At 36.6% G+C, this 26,438-nt stretch overlaps 1 protein-coding gene and 1 pseudogene across 6 annotated transcripts in view; one reads left to right on the forward strand and one right to left on the reverse strand.

Annotated features, from left to right (window-relative positions):
- POF1B (POF1B actin binding protein) overlaps positions 1-26,438 on the forward strand; it is a 102,675-nt gene that overhangs the window by 16,677 nt on the left and 59,560 nt on the right. For 3 of the 6 annotated variants that reach the window (XM_060138241.1, XM_060138243.1, XM_060138244.1), the window contains 3 exons: positions 2,745-2,819; positions 5,118-5,198; positions 22,035-22,136. In XM_060138241.1, the coding sequence (XP_059994224.1) occupies positions 2,745-2,819; positions 5,118-5,198; positions 22,035-22,136 (258 nt within the window). Of the gene's footprint in view, positions 1-2,188; positions 2,268-2,744; positions 2,820-5,117; positions 5,199-22,034; positions 22,137-26,438 lie in introns of all 6 variants that reach the window. The other 3 variants (XM_060138246.1, XM_060138247.1, XM_060138242.1) reach the window with 2 other exon arrangements.
- On the reverse strand, positions 14,884-15,879 carry LOC132513691 (etoposide-induced protein 2.4 homolog; annotated as a pseudogene).

Here is a 26,438-nt window from a genome sequence, read left to right on the forward strand (position 1 = left end):
CTTGCTGCAATCCTGCCTAGCTCTAGATGCCACTGAAAGTAACTTCCATCATCAAGACAATGTTCATTTTGGACCTTTACTCACCCTACTTACCTAATTCTGTAGACTTTCAGGGGAAAAGGGTTTTCTTTAGCAAGTTTTTCTGAAATTAATATACCTTATATTCAGATAGGTTTTTTCCCATCTTATGATAAGTCTAATACTGCTGTAATTTAAACTCATTCTGGTCACTGCCATACGTCTTAATCTCTTTGACCCATATTAAGCTACCACCTTAATATTTTACTTTTTGAAGTCATTCCATTTGTCCTTCGTTTCCATAACGATTGTATGGGAAAAGCCACATTTGCCTAGATCAATTCTAATAATGAAGGCTCAGAACAATTAAGTAAAGCATAATTTGTGGAATTAATGTACCAGCTTTCCAAATATAAGAAGATTGAATAATTTCTTCATTTTAGCACTAGACTAGTCTTTGTGTAAATACACCAATTTGCCTTTTGAATATCTGCTATCTTGGCATCTGAGTAAAGTAACTGCCTATCAATATATGCCTTAAATATGTAAGATACATACACACACACACACATATTTGTGTATGTGTGTGTATTCTTACTTGGGTTAATTTCAGCAAGTTTATAAAACTTCTCAGTACACTCTTTCATCTTAAAAGCTACTCCACATAGCTAGTGAAGTTTCATTCTGTTTAATTTTCTGATGTCATCATATTTGAATAGGATAAAGGGAAGGGGAAAGAACTACCATCTATAGAACCAGGTACCAGGCAGTGTGCACTAACTGTATTCTCAAAATAACCCTAGTATTACTAGCTACAGCCTAAAAAGGCTAAAAGTTTTCATAAAAGCATCTTTCACACATGAGTAATTTTACACTTGCTGATGGATGTGGAATTGGCATAGCCATTTGAGAAATCAATTGGGCAGTATGTATTAAAATGAATAATGCACATACTCTGTGCTCTAGTAATTCCACTTTGTGGGATTCTAGAGAAGTACTCACATTGCACAAGGATGCTCTTTGCAGCATAGTGGAAACCTGGAAACAATTTTAAAAAGATAGATAAATAAACTATCAAACAAACATTATGGAACACTATAATTTAAAATAATGAATTAAGACATTAATCTATAATATGAGATATTGTTAGGCTTATATTGCAGAATAATAAAAGCAGTAAATATTATTTATACATATATGTATAAATATGGGTAAGAGATTTGAATGAAGGGAGGATGGTTAAGGGAAGATTTTTGACTTTATAAATTTTTATGTTAGAGTGTATTCATGCACTGTTGTATAACTAAAAATCACATTTTTTGTCTTTCTGAACTTATTCCTGTTGGATCTCTGGGCCAAATCCACCTGCACTTGGTTGTATTTGTAACCATTTTCCTAAACTGAAGAACACGTACATTTTTGGTCTAAAGTCTTTAATTCTGTGCATTTGTCTGAGCAATTATCCTCAGCTACCAGCAGGAAATCTGGGAACCTATTCAAAGTCTGCCTAGAAACATTAAGCTTGCAGTATTGCTGTTGATGTAACAGAGGGAGGAAGGATGAAAATGTTACAAGTTGCACCAAAAGGAAAACCACAGCATGCAGAACATTTGGCAGTCTGAGTAAATGCACAGTCCTGTTTTAAGAACAGCACGTTACACCTACATTATAGCTATATTTTGATATGAGTCTGTCAGTGTTTCCCTTGTAAGTCTGTGATTCTGATTTTTAATACCTCCTTGATCTGAAGAAAACACTATTTTTATCGTTTTAGGAATATATCCTGGAGTTGTGTCAATTGGTTGTAAATTATAGTAATGTATGAAGAAATTGAGTAATGCTGTCGACTCTTTGCACACTGATAAAGTTATGCAATTTGCTGATCTGGGAAAAATGTTAAGAATGCCAGCATAATCGATAGAGTGAACATTTTATCTAAACATTATCAAAAATCATACTCTCATCTTTATGGATCATTCTTTAACATTAGAATCTACTCTTTGAAATTAAACTAGAAGCAGATCACATGAAGCATAATTAAAAATCAGCTTGAAGTAATATAAGAGCAGTAGTCTTAGTTGAGTTTTCAAAGGTAGTTTCCTATATTGGTTTCAGATATTTTTACATTTAATGTTTTTGTTTGTTAAACTTTAAATCTTGTTAATTGCAGACATACAATAACATCGGGGGATACATCAGGCGAGTTCTCAAAAAAGCAAAAAAAAGGATGCAAACTAAAAGTGAAAGAAGTATGTACTGTTATGAAAGCATTCTAGAAATTATTTTTCATTAGATTACTTGCAATGCTGACAAAGGAATTGGTAATGTGCTCTTTGGAGAGATGGACATCATCTAAGAAAGCACTAAATAACGTTCTTATTTCTGACAAATTTGGATTATTATAAAAATAAAGGAAATAATAATACCTTAAGGACGTAAGACTTTTTTTTTTTTTTTTTTTTTTGCCGTACGTGGGCCTCTCACTGTTGTGGCCTCTCCTGTTGCAGAGCACAGGCTCTGGACGTGCAGGCTCAGCAGCCATTGCTCACCGGCCCAGCCGCTCCACGGCATGTGGGATCTTCCCGGACCGGGGCACGAACCCGTGTCCCCTGCATCAGCAGGCAGACTCTCAACCACTGCACCACCAGGGAAGCCCAAGAACCTAAGACATTTAAACGACACTGCTCAGTAACAGTTTCTGAACCCCCTTTTGTTTCTATCAACAGGAACTTCATTCTACAACTCTGAAAATATCTACTTGTGCCCCAAACACTGTACATATAACCCCAAATATTGAACAGGTAAAATAAGATATGGGTTAGATCAGATTACTTTCTTTTTGTGTAAACCTTGCTTGTCTGTTTAAGTGATGTTTAGGCCCTCATAAAACTTTACACATTCACAAAAATTCAGGAACATAAAACTGGAAAGGAGAGCCTTACATATGAAAGTCAGCTCAGCCCATTATAGGAATGTGAAGCAAGTGCTGTGGATTGAGGTTTTTCAATTTCATTATCTACTCAATCTGATTGCTTTTGTTTGAGTGCAGTTTATTTTTCTCCAAGGATCTCCCACTGATTATGTATATTTTAAGGGTCTTTGATCTGAGCAGAAATGAAGTACCTAGATCTTGGATTGAGTGAGGACGTGGCTTTGTGAATGATAATACTGTACATTTATATCCAGAGAGAATAACTTGCAGGGTCAGAACTAGCCCTTCTCCAAGGTGCATGATTTGAAAGACACACAAGTTCAAGTTCCCTTAACCTTTGTGACCTAATAATCCCACTTTTAAGATTATTTTTGAGTGTACACATTATATCTCCAAAAGGTAGGTACCTGTAATAATAATTAAATACCATATTAACAAATATGTGTTTAATGAGCTAGTCCCACATATTAAAAAGTAAATTCTGAGTAAATAAACCATATGACATCTTAAGTTTGTTAGTACACAGGAGGGGAGTATAAAGGCTGCAGGATTTGGAAGATAGGAGGGAGAAAGATACTGTTCTGAGAAAACATGCCTGCCCAGACTGAAGTGTCACGATGTGAACTTGAATAGTGAAGGGACAAATGGACAAAAGCTGGTCTCTAGACCTGGGGTACAGTGAGGAAAAGGTGATATTATGCAGAACAAGTAAGATTATCAAAGAAAAGTTTGCCTACCATGTACCAATTCGGCCTGGCCTAGAGCTAGGTCAGTTAGAGTCATGCATTTATTCAGCGAACATTTGCTGACTGCCAAGTGTGTACCAAATATTGCACAAAGGTGAATAGGAACCAATCACTACTCCCAAAGACCTCAGACTAACATGGGTCACACACTAACAAAACATAGGACAGTGGAATAAAGGTTACAACTGAGTTAAAAGGGGAGCCCCATGGGATGGACCACCAAGATAGGATTAGCTCAGAAAAGTAAGTCTACTTAAATCACAGAGCTGTTCACTACACTGAAATTCAGTCATAAAATTGCATTTACTGTTATTTTTCATAATAAATGGCTCTATAATTAAGTTTGCTGTAAATTTTACTTCTGACAAAAAATGTTTTTTCTAGAAAATTTGGAAATACAAAAGAACATAAAGAAGAAAAAATAAAATTCACTCATGACCAATCCTCTACCCAGAGATGGTACTCTTAGCATTTTGTTGTGTTTTCTTCCATTCAAATAAAAAATTAAGATCATACCATATATGCAGTTTTATATCTTCATTCTCATTTAATCTTACATAATGTTATGAGTTTTTAATGTAAATTTGTATTATCAAGATCATTATTTCGATGGCTACATATTTCAGCTTATGCATGATTATTTAATCTTTCCCCTCTCCACAGGAAAATGCTCCTCCTACTGTGCCCTCATCAGCATTATTATTTTAACATTTTCTCAGTTAAAATATGGTATTCTTTTGTTATGTTTACTTGATTCTTAGTTTGTTTGAATAATTTTTGTTGTTTGTTAATCGTTTGCTTTTCTTCTTTTCTGCTTTCATACCGTTTGCTCATTTTTCTATTAGTGTGAAGATTTTTTTTCTCACCAAGGTATAAAACTCTCTTTATATTAATGATACCACTCTTTTTCCATCCAAAATTTACAAATGACTTTGTTCTTGTGTTTTGTCTCCCTTTTAACATTATTTATGGCCCTCGCCCACCACCACACTGAAGATTTAAATGTTTAAGTGTACACACACACAGTTTTCTCTTTGCGTCTCCTTTCATTTTTTAAAATATAGGATGTCCTTTCCAAACAGAAACTCTGATTAATAAATATTAAGCTATATTTTCTTCTAATCACGTGGGGGCATTTACAATGAAACAAATATTTTGAAACTCTCATCAAATATAGTTTGGAATGTGTGATGAATTACTATGCAATGAGTATAATAGAAATACCTAGCATGGTGCTGAGCCCATAAACACACTCCTTCATGTATGTTTTTCAGACTGAAATTAACCAAAACATAAATTCATATGTCATCATTTATGTAAATGGTTTTTAAAATTTCACTCTGAAAATTGCTCCCTATTATTCTGGCTGCAAGGTCACTAAATAACTATGATTATATACAGCTTTTATCTTTTCTTCACAGGAACTCCATTCTCCAACAGTGAAAGTCACTACATATCCGCAGACCACTATTAGGCAATATGTAGTGCAAAATCCTGAACAGGTAAGCTATATCATGCAAACTCTTGTCACAACCTAGTAATTCCTCAGAAGTTGATAGCTTAAACAAGAAGGGTGAGTCAGCTACTAGATTCCTAAAATCAGACTGTTGGAGTTCTTCCAGTTATAAAGTTACTTTCTGATTATTAATATTAACAAAGTCATCTTTAGCTCCAGACAACCATGTGCCTCAGAGATGCAACAGTTCCAAGTAACATGGAAATTGTTGGGTTATAAAGTCTTTCTGCTTCTATAGCACCACCCTTTGTGCACTTTGAACCAAAGAAAAAAGGGACAAAGTTCTTTCACAGGCTTCATATAAAACTATCACCTGTTGCATCGGCAGTTGGAGTCTTTAGTCTATTTAGATTTGCCATTGAGATATGGGCTAGGAAGAAGAAAATGAAAAGTCAAAAGTTCAAAAATGCCTCCATGCCTTTGTTTCCTACAGTGTATGAACTTTTGTGCCTAGAAATGAGGTCTTTTGAAAATTACATTATTATATTTTCTACAAAGATATTTAACTTTATATTATACAAACTAGGATATTATTCTTTGACTCATTTTGAGGAGAAAATTAAGAAAAATATTTTTCCCATAGTAATAAGCCTTCCTCAACACATACACACACACACACACACACACACACACGGCCTTACTTTAGCTGCAAAAGGAGGTTCTTCTATGTGGTTATAAGGACAAAAGTTTCACAAATAGAAACTGTGCCCCGGATAATACCACAATTCTTTGCTTTTCTCTTTATTTTATTTTTCTACTACTGCAGGAAACAGTTCTCTCTCTCAAAAATAAAACTGATCATTTTCTTCAGCTGTGGAAAACAAAGGGTTAAATTAGGGTAACACACTTGGTACTAGTCTAGTTGAGTGGGAAGTATATATTAATACTATACTTCTGCTTGTATCTATCTATCTCCCATCTTCTTTCTTTATTCATTTAAAAATTATCGTCTCATGTCTCTTTAGCTAGAGAGGCTGTCAGTTGTGCACATGCGCATGTGTGAACCTATGAGCTTACAAGCTCTGTGTTGGAGGGGTTGATTGTTTTGGACATTTCTTTGAGTTTTCATACATCTATGTAAAAATCAAGAGAGAATGTGATTATAGTAAAGCAGCTGCTTGCTCCTTTTGCAGAATCAAATGTTTAAGCAAAAAATCTGAAAAATGTGTGTGGGGGAAGGGAGACATGAGGAAGGCCTCGGAGATGAGACTGTGCCTCTTTCTACAACTTAGCCAATCACTTTATGCTTTCCCCTTTTTCCTCTCATTCTCTTTTTCTTCCTTTCACAAATAAACTGGGGAATATGCATATTTGAATTCATATTACACTTGACACCCCTGGTTCTCAAAGAATTAGTTCTAGATAGCACTTTTTTTTCACGATGTGAGAAGTATTGTGTTTGCCTAAGATATATCCATGGAGAGATTTTAAATATCGAATCATTTGAATTCCAGCCTTCTTTGCAAGTGATTCTTATGTGACTTTGGATGCATTCTTATTCTTTAGTTAATGAGGAAATGGAAGAATTAATACTTATTGGATATACACTCCATGCTAGGCAATTTACATATTTTATCTCATTTAGTTCTAAAAAAGTGAGAAAACAGCAGCACAGAGAAGTTATCATTTATTCAGTGAATTTTTTTCCCTCAGGTTTAATGGGTTTAATAAGTTTACCGTTTCAGTTCCTATTTGCAGCACCCAATATCCTTTGCAATACCAGAAAGACCCATCAGTGGCCAACAGTAAAGTTCAGACCTCCAGAGTTTAAAAGTTCAGGTTCTCTGAGCATTCTGTGTTGCAATAGCACTTGTACAAAATTGGTACCTCCCTATAGTTGGGGGCACGTTAAATGTACCTGTGAAAAAATCTTTTTCCGCTAGAAGGGGAAGAAAGAAAATCACTTCTCAAAACCCAGCAGATCTAGCTGTGAGGATCTAGCTGTGAGGTCTTAACTCCTGTTCCATCTCTTCAGGCTTGTTTTCCTTGTAGTGCAGCAAGAGAACAAATGTAACCTGAGTTACAAGAAACAAGACAGTGATGGCTATAAAGGGAGTGACCAGGAGCAGCAGAGCCTCCTTTACCTCCCACATCCAATATATGTACTTCACAGAAAAACAAAAATAACAAGTCCACAAAATACAACAGCTAGAATTACAAAAACCCATTCATCAAAGGGTGGTGGAAGGCAGGAAGGGGAAGTGGGAAGATAAATGGCACAGGGAGAAATTCAAATCAGTCTAGGCATGGGGGCTGGCAAATGCTAGAAAAGAACTGCAGAAAACCCTGTGGTCCTTTCATACTCACCGGTGTTTAAAATCCATACTGATGTCAGGAAGATTCTGCCTTACCTGCACTGGAGACAAAAATCCCGATTCCTGAAAATGGCAGAAGAGTAGGACATGGAGATAACCTTCCACCCCACAAATACATCAGGAATAAATCTACATGTAGAACAACCCCTACAGAACACCTGCTGAACGCTGGCAGAAGACCTCAGACTTCCCAAAAGGCAAGAAACTCCCCACATACCTGGGTAGGGAAAAAGAAAAAACAGACAAAACAATAGGGATAGGACCTGCACGTCTGGGAAGGAGATGTGAATGAGAAAAGGTTTCCACACACTAAGAAGCCCCTTTGCAGGTGGAGACTGGGTGGCAGAGGGGGGAAGCTTTGGAGCCACAGAGGAGAGAGCAGCAACAGGGTGCAGAGGGCAAAGAAGAGAGATCCCTGCACAGAGGATTGGTACCAACCAGGACTCACCAGCCCGAGAGGCTTGTCTGCTCACCCCCTGGAGTGGGCAGGGGCTGTGAGCTGAGGCTTGGGCTTTGGAGGTCAGATACCAGGGAGAGGACTGGGGTTTGCTGCATGAACACAGCCTGAAGTGGGCTAGTGTGCCACAGCTAACTTGGAGGGAGTCCTGGAAAAAGTCTGGAGCTGCCAAAGAGGCAAGAGAATTTTTCTTGCCTCTTTGTTTTGTGGTGAGCAAGGAGAGGGGATACAGAGCGCTGCTTAACTGAGCTCCAGAGACAGGCGTGAAGTGCGGCTATCAGCGCAGACCCCAAAGAAGGGCGTGGGATGCCAAGGCTGCTGCTGAAGCCACCAAGAAGCCTGTGTGCAAGCACAGGTCACTATCCACACCTCCCCTCCTGGGAGCCTGTGCAGCCTGCCACTGCCAGGGTCCCAGAATCCAGGGACAACTTCCACGGGAGAGCACATGGCTCACCTCAGGCTGTTGTAATGTCATGCTGGCCTCTGCTGCCACAGGCTCCCCCACATTCCCATATCCCTCCCTCTCCCTGCCTGAAAGAGCCAGAGCCCCCGAATCAGCTGCTCCTTTAACCCTGTCTTGTCTGAGCGAAGAATAGACGCCCTCAGGTGGCCTACATGCAGAGGCGGGGCCAAATCCAAAGCTGAACCCCAGGAGCTGTGTGAACAAAGAAGAGAAAGGGAAATCTCTTCCAGCAGCCTCAGGAGCAGCAAATTAAATCTCCACCAGCAATGTGATCTATCCTGAATCTTTGGAATACCTGAATAGATAATGAATCATCACAAATTGAGGAGGTGGACTTTGGGAGCAAAGATATGTATATTTTTTTCCCTTTTTCTCTTTTTGCGAGTGTGCATATGTATGCTTATGTGTGTGATTTTGTCTGTATAGCTTTGCTTTTACCATTTGTCCTAGGGTTCTGTCTGTTTTTGTTTTTCTTTTTTTTAGTATAGCTTTTAGCACTTGTTATCATTGGTAGATTTTTTTTTTTTGGTTTGGTTGCTCTCTTCTTTCTTTTTATTTAAAAATTTTTTAATAATTATTTTTAATTTTTATAACTTAATTTTATTTCATTTTATTTTATATTATTTATTTTATCTTTTTCTTTATTTCTTTTTTTCTCGCTTTTATTCTGAGCTGTGTGGATAACAGGCAATTTGTGCACCGGCCAGTTGTCAGGCTGTGCCTCTGAGGTGGGAGAGCCAAGTTCAGGACATTAGTCCACCAGAGACCATCCAGCTCCATGTAATATCAAACAGCAAATATCTCCCAGAGATCTCCTCCTCAACATCAACACCCAACTCCACTCAACGACCAGCAAGCTACAGTGCTGGACACCCTATGACAAACAACTAGCAAGACAGGAACATAACACTCATTAGCAGAGAGGCTGCCTAAAATCATAAGGTCACAAACATCCTAAAACACACCACCAGACATGGACCTACCCACCACAAAGACAAGATCTAGCCTCATCCACCAGAACACAGGCACTAGTCCCTTTGACCAGGAAGCCTACACAACCCACTGAACAAACCTTAGCCACTTAGGGCAGACACCAAAACCAATGGGAACTATGAACCTGCAGCCTGTGAAAAGGAGACCCAAACACAGTAAGTTACGCAAAATGAGAAGACAGAGAAAAACACAGCAGATGATGGAGCAAGGCAAAAACAAACCAGACCAAACAAATGAAGAGGAAATGGGAAGTCTACCTTAAAAAGAATTCAGAATAATGATAGTAAGATAATCCAAAATCTTGGAAATAGAATGAAGACAGTACAGGAAACGTTTAACAAGGACCTAGAAGAACTAAAGAGCAAACAATGATGAACAACACAATAAAAGAAAATAAAAATTCTCCACAAGGATTAATAGCGGAATAACTGAGGCAGAAGAATGGATAAGTGACCTGGAAGATAAAAGAGTGGAATTAAATACTGCAGAGAAGAATAAACAAAAAAGAATGAAAAGAATTGAGGACAGTCTCAGAGACATCTGGGACAACATTAAATGCACAAACATGAGAATTATAGGGGTCATAGAAGAATAGAAAAAGAAAGGGACTGAGAAAATATTTGTAGAGATTATAGTTGAAAACTTCCCTAATATGGGAAAGGAAATAGTCAATCAAGTCCAGGAAGCACAGAGTCCCATGCAGGATAAATCCAAGGAGAAAGATGCTAAGACACATATTAATCAAACTATCAAAAACTAAACACAAAGAAAAAGTATTAAAAGCAGCAAGGGGGAAACAACAAATAACATACAAGGGAATCCCCATAAGGTTAACAGCTGATATTTCATCAGAAACCCTGCAAGCCAGAAGGGAGTGGCAGGACATATTAAAGTGATGAAATGGAAAAATCTACAACCAACGCTACTCTACCAGCAAGGATTTGGTTCAGATTTGAAGGAGAAATTAAAACCTTTAAAGACAAGCTAAAGCTAAGAGAATTCAGCACCACCAAACCAGCGTTACAAGAAATACTAAAGGAATTTCTCTAGGCAGGAAGCACAAGAGAAGGAAAAGACCTACAATAATAATCCCAAAACAATTAAGAAAATGGGAATAGGAACATACATATCGATAATTACCTTAAATGTAAATGGACTAAGTGCTCTAACCAAAAGACATAGACTGGCTGAATGGAAACAAAAACAAGACCCGTACATATGCTGTGTACAAAAAACCTCACTTCAGACCTGGGGACGCATACAGACTCAAAGTGAGGGGATAGAAAAAGATATTCTAAGCAAATTGAACTCAAAGAAAGCTGGAGTAGCATTTCTCGTATCAGACAAAATAGACTTTAAAACAAAGACTATTACAAGACAGAAAGAAGGACACTACATAATAATCAAGGGATGAATCCAAGAAGAAGATATAAGAATTGTAAATATTTATGTACCCAACATAGGAGCACCTCAATACATAATGCAAATACTAACAGCCATAAAAAGGGAAATCGACAGTAACAATCATAGTAGGGGACTTTTACACCCCACTTTCAGCAATGGGCAGATCATCCAAAATGAAAATAAATAAGGAAACACAAGGTTTAAATGATACATTAATCAAGATGGACTTCACTGATATTTATAGAATATTCCATCCAAAAACCACAGTATACACATTTTTCGCAAGTGCTCATGGAACACTCTCCAGGATAGATCATATCTTGGGTCACAAGTCAAGCCTTGGTGAATTTAAGAAAATTGAAATCATATCACGTTATCTTTTCTGACCACAACACTATGAGAGTATATATCAGTTACAGGAAAATCTGTAAAAAATACAAACACATGGAGGCTAAACAATACACTACTAAATAACCAAGAGATCACTGAAGAAATCAAGCAGGAAATCAAAAACTACCTACAAACATATGACAGTGAAAACACGATGACCCAAAACTTATGGGATGCAGCAAATGCAGTTATAAGAGTTATAAGTTATAAGAGGGAAGTTTTTAGCATTACAATCCTACCTTAAGAAAGAAGAAACATCTCAAATAAACAACATAACCTTACACCTAAAACAATTATAAAAAGAGGAAGAAAAAACCTCCAAATTTAGCAGAAGGAAGGAAATCATAAATATCAGAGCAGAAATAAATGAAATAGAAACAAAGAAAACAATAGCAAAGATCAATAAAACTAAAAGCTGGTTTCTTGAGAAGATAAACAAAATTGATAAACCATTAGCCAGACTCAGCAAAAAAAGGGAGAAGACTCAAATCAATAGAATTAGAAATGAAAAATGAGAAGTAACAACTGACATTGCAGAAATACAAAGGATCATGAGAGATTACTACAAGCAACTGTATGCCAATGAAATGGACAACCTGGAAGAAATGGACAAATTCTTAGAAAGGTATAACCCTCCAAGACCGAACCAGGAAGATATAGAAAATATGAACAGAGCAAGCATAAGTAAGGAAATTGAAACTGTGATTAAAAATCTTCCAACAAAAAAAAAGCCCAGGACCAGATGGCTTCACAGGGGTATTCTATCAAACATTTAGAGAAGAGTTAACACCTACCCTTCTCAAACTCTTCCAAAATATAGCAGAGGGAGGAACACTCCCAAACTCATTCTATGAGGCCACCATCACCTTGATACCAAAAGCAGACAAAGATGTCAAAAAGAAAGAAAACTACAGGCCAATATCATTGAGGAATATAGATGCAAAAATCCTCAACAAAATACTAGTAAACAGAATCCAACAGCATTTTAAACGGATCATACACCATGATCAAGTGGGGTTTATCCCAGGAATGCAAGGACTATCAATATATGCCAATCAATCAATGTGATACACCATATTAACAAATTGAAGGAGAAAAATCATAAGATCATCTCAATAGATGCAGAGAGAGCTTATGACAAAATTCAACACCCATTTATGATAAAAACCCTCCAGAAACTAGGCTTAGAGGGAACTTTCCTCAACATAATAAATGCCATATATAAGCCAAGCCCACAGCCAACATCATCCTCAATGGTGAAAAACTGAAACCGTTAACACTAAGATCAGGAACAAGACGATTTTGCCCACTGTGACTACTATTATTCAACATGGGTTTGGAAGTTTTAGCCACAGCAATCGGAGAAGGAAAAGAAATAAAAGGAATCCAAATCGGAAAAGATGTAAAGCTGTCACGTTTGCAGATGACATGATACTATACATAGAGAGCCCTAAAGATGCTACCAGAAAACTAATAGAGCTAATCAATGAATTTGATAAAGTAGCAGGGTACAAAATTAATGCACAGATATCTCTGGCATTCCTATACACTAATGATGAAAAATCGGAAAGTGAAATTAAGAAAACAGTCCCATTTACCATTGCAAGAAAAAGAATGTTATCTACGAATACACCTACCTAAGGAGACAAAAGACCTGTATGCATAAAACTTTAAGACACTGATAAAAGAAATTAAAGATAATACAAACAGATGGAGAGATATACCATGTTCTTAGATTGGAAGAATCAACATTGTGAAAATGACTCTACTACCGAAAGCAATCTACAGATTCAATGCAATCCCTATCAAACTACCAATGGCATTTTTCACAGAACAAGAACAAAAATTTTCACAATTTGTATGGAGACACAAAAGACCCCGAATAGCAAAAGCAATCTTGAGAAAGAGAAACAGAGCTGGAGGAATCAGGCTCCCTGACTTCACACTATACTGCAAAGCTACAGCAATGAAGACAGTATGGTACTGGCAGAAAAGCAGAAATATTGATCAACAGAACAGGATAGAAGGCCCAGAGATAAACCCATGCACATATGGTCACCTTGTCTTTGATAAAGGAGTCAAGAATATACACAGCAGAGAAAAGACAACCTCTTCAATAAGTGGTGCTGGGAAAACTGGACAGGTACATGTAAAGTATGAAATTAGAACACTCCCTAACACCATACACAAAAATAAACTCAAAATGAATTAAATACCTAAATGTAAGACCAGATACTATCAAACTCTTAGAGGAAAACATTGGCAGAACACTCTGACATAAATCAAAGCAAGATCCTTTTTGACCCACCTCTTAGAGAAATGGAAATAAAAACAAAACTAAGCAAATGGGACCCAATGAAACTTCAAAGCTTTTGCACAACAAAGGAAACCATAAACAAGACCAAAAGACAACCCTCAGAATGGGAGAAAATATTTGCAAATGAAGCAACTGATAAAGGATTAATCTCCAAAATGTACAAGTAGCTCAAGCAGTTCAATATCAAAAAAGCAAACAACCAAATCCAAAAATTGACAGAAGACCTAAGTAGACATTTCTCCAAAGAAGATATAAAGATTGTGAACAAACACATGAGAGAATGCTCAACATCATTCATCATTCGAGAAATGCAAATCAAAACTACAATGAGATATCACCTCTCACCGTTCAGAATGGCCATCACCAAAAAAATCTACTAGCAATAAAGGCTGGAGAGGGTGTGGAGAATAGGGAACTTCTTGCACTTTTGGTGGGAATGTAAGTTGATACAGCCACTATTGAGAACTGTATGGAGGTTCCTTGAAAAACTAAAAATAGAACTACCATAAGACCCAGCAATCCCACTACTGGGCATATACCCTGAGAAAACCATAATTTAAAAAGAGTCATGTACCACCATGTTCATTTCATCTCTATTTACAATAGCCAGGACATGGAAGCAACCTAAGTGTCCTTCGACAGGTGAATGGATAAAGAAGATATGGCCCATATATACGATGGACTATTACTCAACTATAAAAAGAAACAAAATTGAGTTATTTGTAGTGAGGTGGATGGACCTAGAGTCTGTCATACAGAGTGAAGTAAGTCAGAAAGAGAATAACAAATACTGTATCCTAACACATATATATGGAATAAAAAAAATAAAAATTGTCATGAAGAACTTAGGGACAGGACAGGAATAAATACTCAAACCTACTAGAGAATGGACTTGAGGCCTCGGGGAGGGGGAATGGTAAGCTGAGTCAAAGAGAGTGGCATGGACTTATATACATTACCAAATATAAAAAAGATAGCTAGTGGGAAGCAGCTGCATGGCACAGGGAGATCAGCTTTGTGCTTTGTGACCACCTAGAGAGATGTGATATGGAGGGTGGGAGGGAGGGAGATGCAAGAGGGAAGAGATATGAGGATATATGTATATGTATAGCTGATTCACTTTGTTATAAAGCAGAAGCTAACACACCATTGTAAAGCAATTATAGTCCAATAAAGATGTTAAACAAAAAATGCCCGATTTCTCAGAAAGAGCGGAATATGCACAGTGCCCTTGGCAGAGTTGTTGCCTTCCCTGGTCAGGGAGGTGAACAAGGAAAAGAGCTGCCATGGTGCTCCTGTAATCCCGCCCATCTCCTCTTGATGGCAGTTGACTCAGTGGCCTACAACAGCTTTCAGTTTGGCAGGGCATGGGTGAGGTGAGGGGAAGTTCTCTGCAGAAGTTGAGCTACTCAGGGCAGACTGCAGGTAGACTGTCTTGCAGAAGAATCTGTTGCTTAAGAAAACCACCAAGGAGAAGAGGTGCAATTGGGAAGACACTGATAATGAATAAAGGAATGAGGATAGAGAAGAGGCAGGCACTGACAACGTAGGAGTACTGCATTGCTTTGAGGAAAGATGAGGGCAAACCAAATGCAAAGTAGTAAGGCCAATTCTTTCTATGTTTGACAACTGTTGGTGAATTTCAATTCCTTTATTGAACCAACGATATTTGAAGCAGTATAGCGAGTAGAGAAGAGACATGTGCAGGAGACTAACCAGCTGACTAACAAGATGGATGGGGAAGAGACTCATAAACATCCCCTGGAGGAGAAAAAGAGCCTGCAGCAATAGGTTGAAGAGCATGTCAGCAATTATTTTGCTGAAACTAACGAATGGTGAGCCTTCATCCTTGATACCTCGAATGCCAGATCAGTTATACCCTGAAACCAGATTACGTTCACAACTTTGCTAAGCACAAACGGGGAGCACCCAAAGAGTACTGAAAATTGACGTGAGGAAGAATTCTAGCCACAACAAAACATCCCGAGGGAGTGATGGTTCACCAAAATTTGGCCCACTGCTGACTGAAGCACAGGAATAAACACTCAATAAAACAAGAGGAGACAACCAGAATACTCCGCCATTCCAAGTGCAGCACTGAAAAATTCTAACAATATGTGGTTCACTGTCTTGCTTCCTCTCTGTACTCTGGGCTCTCCTCTGAGCCAGGACACTGCTTGCCCTTCTTCGATGCTGCTCCTCTCTCTTTTGTTGACTTTGACCATCTAGCTTTGAGATGGTACAAATTCCCCAGATGGAGTCTTTGATTCCCCTGGCAAGGTCCTGTAGAAAAATTTTGACACTGTCCGCCATCTCTTCAATGCCCAAACTATCAACTACACAATGGAGAGAGAAATGCCCCCAAATCTTTCACCATGAAGGACCCGGCAGCTTTGCCCCTCCATGCCCGGCCGCCCACTACCACCTATCAGTGAATTTTTGTTGAAGCTCCCACCTATTCAGTGAATTTTTATCGATTGCCCACTATGCACCAAAAATTACCCCAAGAACTGGAGATTGACTAGTGAACAAAACAAGGTTGCAACCTTCTTGGAACTGAAGTTCTTAATTGACCCCAAACCATTCGGTTACAAAACAGCAGAGTTTGGACTGAAATTGAACAATGCAGATATGGGAGAGGAACATTTGGGAATTAAGGATGATTGATGATGTAGGTGAACTAGGATCCAGAGACCCACCCACATACCACTTCTCTCCCCCATCCTCACCAGCTAGAGTGTAATCACAAAAGCAGAGAAATCAGAATTATGTATGCAAGTACATAACATTTGTAACACTGAGCCTGCCTCATTATGGTTGTGTTCAACTGCAAAGAAGCAAATAGTTTCTCAGGGAGAAGATGCAGCAGAGGGTTAAAGAAAAATGATCATTTTAACTTTAACATTTTCAGCTTTTAACTCTACATTATTGAGGGGTAAAACAAATTTCAATCCCCATGCTTTGTAAACAAAAATAATCTAACTGGTTTTGCAGAGCAGCTTGAAAATCCTGTCCAGATACATTTTATTTATCTAAGTATATGGCTTTTTGTTTGTTCTTTTAAATTCTCTCAGGAGAAGATTCTGGCTAAATTACAATACTTATAATAAGCTGAGCCTCCTAAATGGCAACTTTATCCTCTTTCACCTTCCAGTTTGTCTAATCTTTACTTCTTCTCCCCATAATTAAACTGATCTCAATCCACTTCTCTCATGATATCCTAACTCTGTTCAGCCTTTTTATTTTTGGTTGCTCCTGATCTTCCTTATTTTCCATTTATTGTCATTTTAGTCAAGGGATTTATGCATTCTGGTATATAACATGACTCAGAAATGGGGAAGTATTTTTATTCAATCAGTAGATATAACCCAATTTATATTAATCATTTTCATTAATTTTCCACTCACAGACTCCTACTTTGAGAATGGCACTCTACAGCCTTCAAATTGGAAAATAAAAGGAAATAAGACATGGTTCCTGAATTAAAGGGGCTTACAGTTCCTCTCAGGAAGGGGAATAAGATTATGTCCACAAACAGCTATGTAAAATATATGATGAGGTGTATGATAGATGCCATAAGAGAAATACAGATGAAGTCTTACTGAAGTTCAGAGGCTGGAGATAACACATTTGTTTGGGAAATCAGAAAATGATTTATTGTGGTATTTAAGGAAATATTACAATGAACATCATTATTGGTACCATTTTACTAATGTGGAAACAAAAGCTTAAATAAGTGTGACTTGCTTAGGTTTTCTGACTAAATGTGTCACTCTCTATCTTTTCTGACAGTTATTCTGGGGGTAATTTTGACAAGTTTTGATAACCTATATTAGATTTGGGGTTAAAAGAAGAAAAGTCACATATGACTTAAGCTTTTCAGTTTGAGATACAGGGAACATGGTAGCCCAATTAAAAGGAGTAAGAAGTAGGGGAGAGGAGAAGCTGGTTTTGGAAACGGGGAGACTGAGATCTGTTTGAACCAGTAGCCTTTGAGACACATGGCAGCGAAGATGCCCAACAGGCAGTTAAAAAGTGACTTGAGGAAGGTCACATTTGTGATAAGGATATAGGAGTTATTCCTCTTAAAGTTATCTTTGTAGCTGTGGGAATGAGTGAGATCACTGAGGGGTAATGGAAGGGGTTGAGGTCAGAACCTAAAATGCCTACTCTAAAGGAACAGAAGGAAGGAACCACTTTCACAGGTAGAGGAGCGGTCAGAGAGGGATGTGAACACAGACTAACTGAAGCAAATAGAGAAAGGGGGTGGTCAACCATCTCAAATGGCCAAAGGGCCAAGGAGGATGAGGTTTGAAAATAGAGTTTGACCATTAAGAAAGCAATGGTGATGTTTGAGAGAGCAGTTGTGGTATACATATGGAGGCAAAATCCAGATGCAAGAAGTTAATGGGTGACTGGATCACGAAGTGGAGGAAATAAGTGAGGATTACTCTCCTAAAAAGGATATTGGTCAAAGGAGGAGAGGTGGGATAGTAGCACAGAATCTTGGAGATCTGAGAGATTTATAGACAGGGAAATAACTAGTAGTAAGGAAAAGTTATGATGCAGCAGAGAAAGGGAAGAAAGGGGACACAATTCTGGAAGAGTCGAGTGGATAGGATTCCAGGTGCAGACAGAGAAGTGACTTCCAGATAAAAGAGGGGTCTGTTATTCCATAATGAGTGGAACGAGCAGAAACTGAAGAGATTTTTGAGATGGGGAGGAAAATGGAGGAATCTCATTGGACAGATTATATTGGTTTTCTCAGTAAGTAGAAGGTGAATGAACGAACATGAGCATGGGGCTTTGAGGAAAAAAAAATATTTGTTAACAGTAGTTATAGAGAACTTGGTGAATACAAGTATGACCATGAATGTCGGAGGGCCTCTTAAAGTTGGATAACTTGATTTCGTACTGAGCCACATCAGCAAATCTTTTTAAAAAAATGTTCTCCAACAAGGTTTCATGGCCTGGAAACAGTAAAGTGGATGCTGGGGAATATGTACTTTGTTAGATGTGAGAACTACTCCCAGAGGTTCTAAAAGTAACAATTAAATTATAAGATCAGCCATCTTTGAAAACACCTGTTAAATTTTAGGGTGGGTCTGGCACCAATTCCAATGTATAGGTAGAAAAATAAAATAAGCTACCAAATAGTGAAACTGTTAAGCAACTCATTTGTTAGAAATCTAAAACTTTTGATTAATTTTGCTGACCTGTTTTATGCAGAGTGATCTATTCATATTAATATTTGGTTTTACTTTCTTATAGATTTGGGGAAAATAATAGTTCCCTAAATTTAGAAGTTTTTCTTTCAGTAGATCGTCTAAAATAAGTCCAACACACAGTTTAGGGAGAATTAATACTCTTAGCACCTAAGTCCTTTTTCTTCTTAAAAAATAATAGTTCAGCATTTAGAGTGAATTTTAGTTCATAGAGAAGAAAATTTCATGCTTTTGTTAAATTTTTTTCCCCTATTAGAAGATGCTTATATCCTTATATAAAAGTTCATATCGTCCCTTCTCATCCAATCATCTGTTCATTCACTATGGGGTATTTAAGATGGATAAAGTTCCTGTCCTCAACAAGCTTACTTTTGTGTATTTTTAAACTCGATATCCTAGAAAAGTTCTAACAAGATTCTCATAAATTATTTTAAAACCAGTATTGATTTTAAATATTATATTACTGTATTATTCAAAACCAATGCCTTTTATATATTTACATGACAGATTAAAGGTACTTTAACATACATATTTTGCTTGGCATAAAGTACCCTGCATTACTATCCTTATGATAAAGGAACTGAGCCTCAGAGAAGGTAAATGACTTACCTAACTTTCCACAGCATGTAGGTGATAGAGGCAGAACTGAATATAGGTTTTATTAACCCAGAAATTTTTTTTATTATACCTATTTCCATTAATTTTAGTAGTCAAATCCAATAGATTCATAGTAGTTCAAATCCAATCTACTTTGTATTTCTCACCTGTTGACCTCCCTGAAGCATTTATACCTTCACTCACCTTCCTATTGCTTCTTAAAAACTTCTCTTCTCTTGACTGTATGACATTTTTCTCTTATGATTCTCATGTCTGAAGATTTGTAGTTCTGTCTTTGATCTTCATTTGCCTTTTCAGCAATTGCATGGTTTTAACTAGAACTTCTAAACATATGATTCTGAAATCTAGAACAATAGCCATGAAATCCCCACTTAGTTCCAGACATGTGTTTTCAACTGTGTGCTGTAAAAGAGTTCTTTTGCTAGTTATTTGCCATAAGTTAATACATGTTTAAGGGATTACTATGCACTATATACTTTGCTAAGTGTTATGAGGAATAAAAACATGAATCTGACCTAGATTCTTACCAGGAGCACAGAAAACTCCATGTGTCTCCACTTTTACTGTTTTAGTTTTTGAGCCCATTTACCATATAGTAGATTCCTCAGGTTCAAGACCTCGGAGTCTTCTTTGAAAAGTGCTGTCCTTGATTTAGGATAATTTTCTAACTGGTCTCCTCACCTGTATTCTTTCCATTCCCCAATTAATCTTCTTGAAGTAGACCTATGTTCAAATCACAGCCCCGTTTAAAAGCATTCAAAGGCATCTCACTGCTTGCAGAACCAAGCTCCATCTGCCAAGTATGACCCCTACATATAACTTTACACTTTTCCAACCTTGGTGTCTTGACTTTGTTTCCGTCACTTCAAATACCATTTTCTTTCACCTCCTTATATTTAAAGCCCACCTTTACCTTCTCTTAAATGCTACCTGATCCAAGTAACCTACCCAAGCACTGCCAATGGAACTTGGTTTTTCTTCTTCTGAATTCCATCCCATAAGTTATTTCTCTGTACTTTTTATTGGCCCTTGCCTCTTTCTCCCTTGTATTATAGGTATTTGTGTTCATATATCATCTAGACTAGGGATTAGCAAACTTTTCCTGTAAAGGGCAATATAGTAAATATTTTAGGCTTTGTTGGCCACATGGGGTCTTGGTCTTCTTTCTTTTTACTTATAGTCCTTTAGAAATATAGGGTCTTGGTCTTCCTTCTTTTTACTTAAAATCCTTTAAAAATATAAATACCATTCTTAGCTTGAGAATATTACAAGTATAGGCTGCTGGCTACAGTTTGAACCCTGATCAATATTCAGTGCTCCTAGTAATAATCTAACTTTGCTTCATGCCTTATAATACTTAGCAAAGTGTATTGTGCATAGTAAGCTCTTAAACATGTTACATGAATGTAAACATGTGTTACATGTATTACCAAAGAGGCTTTTTTTTACAAAAACAAACACAAAATAGTTTCTAGGGGAATTTTTAAATATATATCCATCTTTAGATTTGGTAATTCATCAGCTAGTCAAAATGAATCACTTATATGTTTGTTTTACCAAAGTATCCCAGGAACATTAAGTTAAAGCACCCTTTATCCAAACTTGAATACAAGAAGTGTATACTTTGGGTTCAAGAGTGTCTTGCTTTCTCAACAACCAGTGTTTTAGTCCAGTTCTAACAGTTTTTACAATAGCAGACTACAAAAATGCTATCATATTTTGTTGGTTTTGAAATGGTCCTAAGCACATTAACTGGTAATAGGTTTAGCCAATCCCCTTCTCTACTGTTCCCTTGCATTACAAAAATAAATGAATGCAATTTTTGGTTTGTAACAAAATAACCCTCACTCTCCCTATACAAGTGAAAAGTCATATGAAAACCAAAAGAAAGGAGAGGAGTATAATACACAGTACATTTATTTTGGACTCCTGGTCTGATTCTTATTAACCCTTCCTGGTTTCTTTCAGATCTTGGATATGTCACCACACATTATTACATTGGTGACAACTTCTAAGCACTTGGATAATCCTACATCAATTTAGTTGATTATATGGAGATACAGTGGCTCTTAAAGCCTCTACTCTATTCTCAGTATTCAAAACATACTTTGTACTGAGAGCCTTAGCTTTGATTGTAATCACAAGTAGGAATTGTACACTTCAAGGGAACCCAAACTGAGTTCCAAGAAAAAAAATTTTTAATACAGTTCTACCTACTTTATGGCTCAGTGGTGCTGAATTATGTTTATTTTGCATTTCTCTAATAATACTTTGGCATAGAAAGTAACTTGCCAGTGAACGCAGTTTAGATGAGGTTGACCTCATGCCTGTCTACCTCAGAGGAAACTTATCTTGCCTTAGGAACAGAAAAAAAATCTTTACCACTCTTCCAATTTCCCCAAAACACTGTTAGGCTTAGTAAAATGTAGTGGGAGATACATTTTGCTCTGTTTGAGAAAATGGACTATTTTTATTACTATATCCTTATATCTCTCAGAACCTTTTTGGGATGTCATTCCACTTTCCTCCTAAAGTCTGCCACTACTTCAGATTTTATTGGAGAATGCATATTTGCTTAAGTTCAGATTCCTCTGAAAAGGTAACTTTCAAAGCAAAACACAGTCTTTACTGTCTTTATAGGAACCACTGTCGCCATTCCTAAGAGGAGGCCATTTCTTTCCAGGAAATAATGTCATTTATGAAAAAACTATAAGAAAAGTGGAGAAGCTAAATACGGATCCGGTAAGTGAAATTTGTTTTAAGGCTTATTTTATGTGTATACTTTTGAATTATGAATATTTTAATAGAGCTAAAATGACCTTCAATTGTCAAGTGCCAGGCAAGCTCGCTATATAATGATACCTCATTATATCTACAGCCCTTTGTATTATCCTTAACACTTTCATTTCCATTTCCTCATTTGAAGTATTGTCCGCATTTTACTGAAAGGGAAACTAAAATAAAGATATGTCCAGTCACGGGGAAAATTAAGAATCTGAACTTAATATAGATATATCAACGCTTTGTATATTTCTTTTAAACGAGGCTCACAAAAATCATAAAACATTGCAATTTTATCTTAATTCATTTAATATGAAGTGAATTTTTAAATGAACACTATCTATGAACAGATCTGTAAAATACTGTATACTGTAAAAGGTCTAGAAAGCTAAAGCTTGAAGTCAGTTTTTGAAATTCCATTAAGCTAAATTGAGAGACCAAGTACAGAGTACAAAACTGCAGCAGGGTGATGGTAATTCCATGGCATCTAGAGCTCCTCTCTCCCTCTGCCCTTCCGTCCTTTAAGCAGAGTTGTTACTGTAACCAGAAGAGGTTTCACATTGATCTCCTCAGTGGGTACAAGCATTCGCAGCCCAGACAAATCCTGGGATTTATCTCTTGAACTAGGACAGTGTATTAGCTTCTTAGGGCTGTGGTAACAAAGTATCACAATCTGGGTGGCTTGAAACAACAGAGATTTATTGTCTCACAGTTCTGGAGGCCAGGACTATGAAATTGCCATGTTTAAAGGGCGATGCCCCCTCTAGAGCCTCTATAGAAGGAACTCTTCCCTGCCTATCTCTTAGTTTCTGGTGGCCTCAAGTGTTCCTCAGGTTGTAGGTGTGTAATTTTAATTCTCTAGTGTCACATAGCACCCTCCCTCTGTGTCTTCACCTGGTCTTCCCTCTGTGCATGTTTGTCTCTGTGTCAAATTTCCTCTTTTTATGAGGACACCAGTCATGTTTGATTAGGACCCATCCTGTTGACCTCATTTTAACTTGATTACCTCTGTAAAGACCCTGTTTCCAAATAAGTTCACATTCCGAAGTACTGGGAGTTAGGACTTCAATGAATCTTTTTTTGGGAGGCACAATTCAACCCAAAACAGGCAGTTAAATATTATCAAATGAATTTTGATCACAAAATCATTTTTCTCATATACAACTGAAACATTAAAATATACTAAATTCTCTTTTTTTCATTTTTCTTGGCATGAGAACATGTCTTATTTTTATGAGCATTTATGGGCAGTTGTTACCCAATTCATAGGAACTAATACATCATTACTCATTTGATACCCAATAAAAATGAAAAAGAGTAAACTCTCAGGATCATAAATATCCAAATCTTTAAGATTCTAGTCTGCTTGGAAAACTGTATATAGTCTGAAGGGTTTAGTAGAGTACATATTAAATACATATTTTCCAAAAGAACTGCAGAATATTTCTGGACATTATGATACCAAATAGAAAAATTTCTCAAAATATTTTAGTTCTTCAAAAGGCATTTTCCTCAAGCTACCAGATTATAACATCTGTCCTTTATCTAACTGGACAGCCAAAACAATGTCTGACACACTTTAAATAGGAAGGAATGTTTGAGACACATCATTTCATGCTGCTTCCAACTTCTTGTTTCAAAGAGAATAAACAGCTTTTCTAAATCTTGGCCCTAGAAGAAAATATTGAATATCCTATACATTATTATTGCTATGCATCTGGAACAATTAAAGAAGAATTCCTTTAATAGAACATTGCTGCTACTTACTGTTAACTAGAATATTTACTTTTACATGTCCACTTTTCTTATTAATGACTTAAATGATTTGGGAGTTTTGGAACTGCCATGGGAGGCTGCCCAAGGTAAAAGGAAACATGCATACAACTGCTTTGACCTAGCTGAGTTTCCTCAGTGACAGAAATACAGTGGGATGGGCTGGATAAAGCCAGAGTCTGGATGAACCTGTTTAATGTCATATGAAACTAATCCAAATGGGACTAGCTCTTAGGAGATGGGACCTGTCCAAAAAAAGAGGTATTTATAGTAGAAGGGTGGTAAAGTGGTGTCAGTTTCAAGATAATTATCCAATTCATATAAATTGTACTCTGTGTATATTTTTCTTGAGCAAAAAAGATAAGATATATGGTAAATCAGAAATGTTTGATCTTTTGTACATTAAAAACTCAGCTTGTGGTATACTTCAAAAGTATGAGAAATGTATGAATATCTTGCTTTGGAACAATAATTTTAGTAGTCAGGTGTGAGGAATGGAAACTGAAAACCTGCTAAGACTTTAGTGGTACCAATGAGTGGTTCAGATGCCAAATAGGCTCAGGAAAACCACAAGACATCCCAGATGGAGAAACTGTCAGCATTCTATTCAACTGATGCGTTAATAAAGAAAGATGATTGAGAAATGGGTTTTGTTTTATTTATTGTCCTTTCAAGTTTTTTCCTAATCTGCTTTTTAAGGGACACATTTATTTTTTCAGGAGGAATTCTACTTCAGTAGTGTACAAGCTCCCCACTGGTGAAAGCGTTCTCTGACTATCACTCTGACTTTATCCTAATCTAGTGTATGAAGGTATTTTGTAACATAAAAGAACAGATGATACATTCACCCCCAAAATTTGTACAAAAGTTACTGATAGTACACAGTCAGGCTTCTAAACTGTAGAGCTCTTACTTAGTGCTAGCATATTTGTAAAGTAGGTCATATTTGAAAAGAGCCTAGAGAAAATAATTCTATGAACTGATTCTATGACCTTTATTATCTATATGTCTACCAAGGCAGTGTCTACTTGTAAAATGTGTTTCTTTATATATATATTTTTTTCTTTCAAAAAATTTTTGTATACATGAAAAGATATTTGTATACATGGTAAAAAATTTCAAAGCATAAAAAGTATAAAAAGGTACAAAAAGAGTGTGAAAAGAGAATTAAAATGTATATAGTGAAAAAACAGCTTCTTTATCTTGATCCTCTTGTCCCTCAGTTCTTCCTCCCAGAGGCAGTTACTCTTAAAATGTTTTTTGCTCTATTAATGCATTTAAAAGCAGCTGTATATATTTGTAAATACACATGTATGTACATTAAAAATATTATACAAAAGGAGCATATTATATTCATCCTTATGCATCTTGCTTTCTTCATTTAATATAGCTTGAAAATTGTTCCATATAAAACTTAAAATTTGAAGTGCCTTACTTTATTAATATAGGTCACCTTTCCAACAGTCAAAAGGAAATAGAGCATTGAATTTATACTTTCAAAGTTAATTGTATGTGCATGAATGTAGCATTATGATTCAAATAGAGTATGTTTTTCTTTGAAAACTGGCTTTCGGGTGCCTGCTTTCAAAGTAGGATAATAACAAAATAATATAGAAAATTCAAGCATACCTGAAATCCCCCAAACTATAACCAGATATCTATTTTTATTCTGTGCTCTACACTTACCAGAAAAAAGCCATGGTAAATAAGCAAGCAGATAGCAAAGATTTAGTTTGAAAAGAAGTTCCAAAATATTTTGAAGACAGTACAAATTCAGTTTAATGTTCTGACAGAACTCTGAGCAAGAAATCGTGAGTTCCAGTCCCAATTTTGCCATTAATTATTTGTGTCATTATAAGTAAATCATCTTACTTCTCTGGACCTCATGGTTATTTTTTTTTCACCTGCAGAATTAATGGGGTGGATGATTATTAAGTTGATGATGATGATGACAATGATAATATATGATAATAATAATAATAAATGTTAATTACCCACCTACTTTGTACTAAGCACTTAACAAACATTAGTTAATTTACTCCTCATAGCAACCCAGTGAGGTACATACTATCTCCACTTTTACACATGAGGAAACTGAAGCTTATAAAGGTTGCATATACAGTTTCTCAAGATCACAGAGTAAGTGGTAGAATCAGAGTTAAAATCCATGTTTTCTGAATCTGAAGGCTTAGTCACTGTTTTCCAATCTTTTTAAATTTATGCTTGATTTTCACAAGCATAAGAACTTCACCTACCCCCACTGTGTTTCTAATATGCTTCCTGACATTGAAAATCACTACATTATATTATTTTCTAATTTATATCCATCAACATCTTCAGTATTATTTTGTAATTAGATCCTGAAGTGCCTGTTGAATCATCAAAGAAATATTAATATTAATATTCATTATAGTTTTAGTGTTAAGTATAACTGTAATATTAATTTAATCAGAACATGCAATTCTCTAGCCAACTTAGGTAAGTATTTGG

Source organism: Lagenorhynchus albirostris, chromosome X (assembly GCF_949774975.1).
Source record: "Lagenorhynchus albirostris chromosome X, mLagAlb1.1, whole genome shotgun sequence".
Taxonomy (NCBI): Eukaryota; Metazoa; Chordata; class Mammalia; order Artiodactyla; family Delphinidae; genus Lagenorhynchus; species Lagenorhynchus albirostris.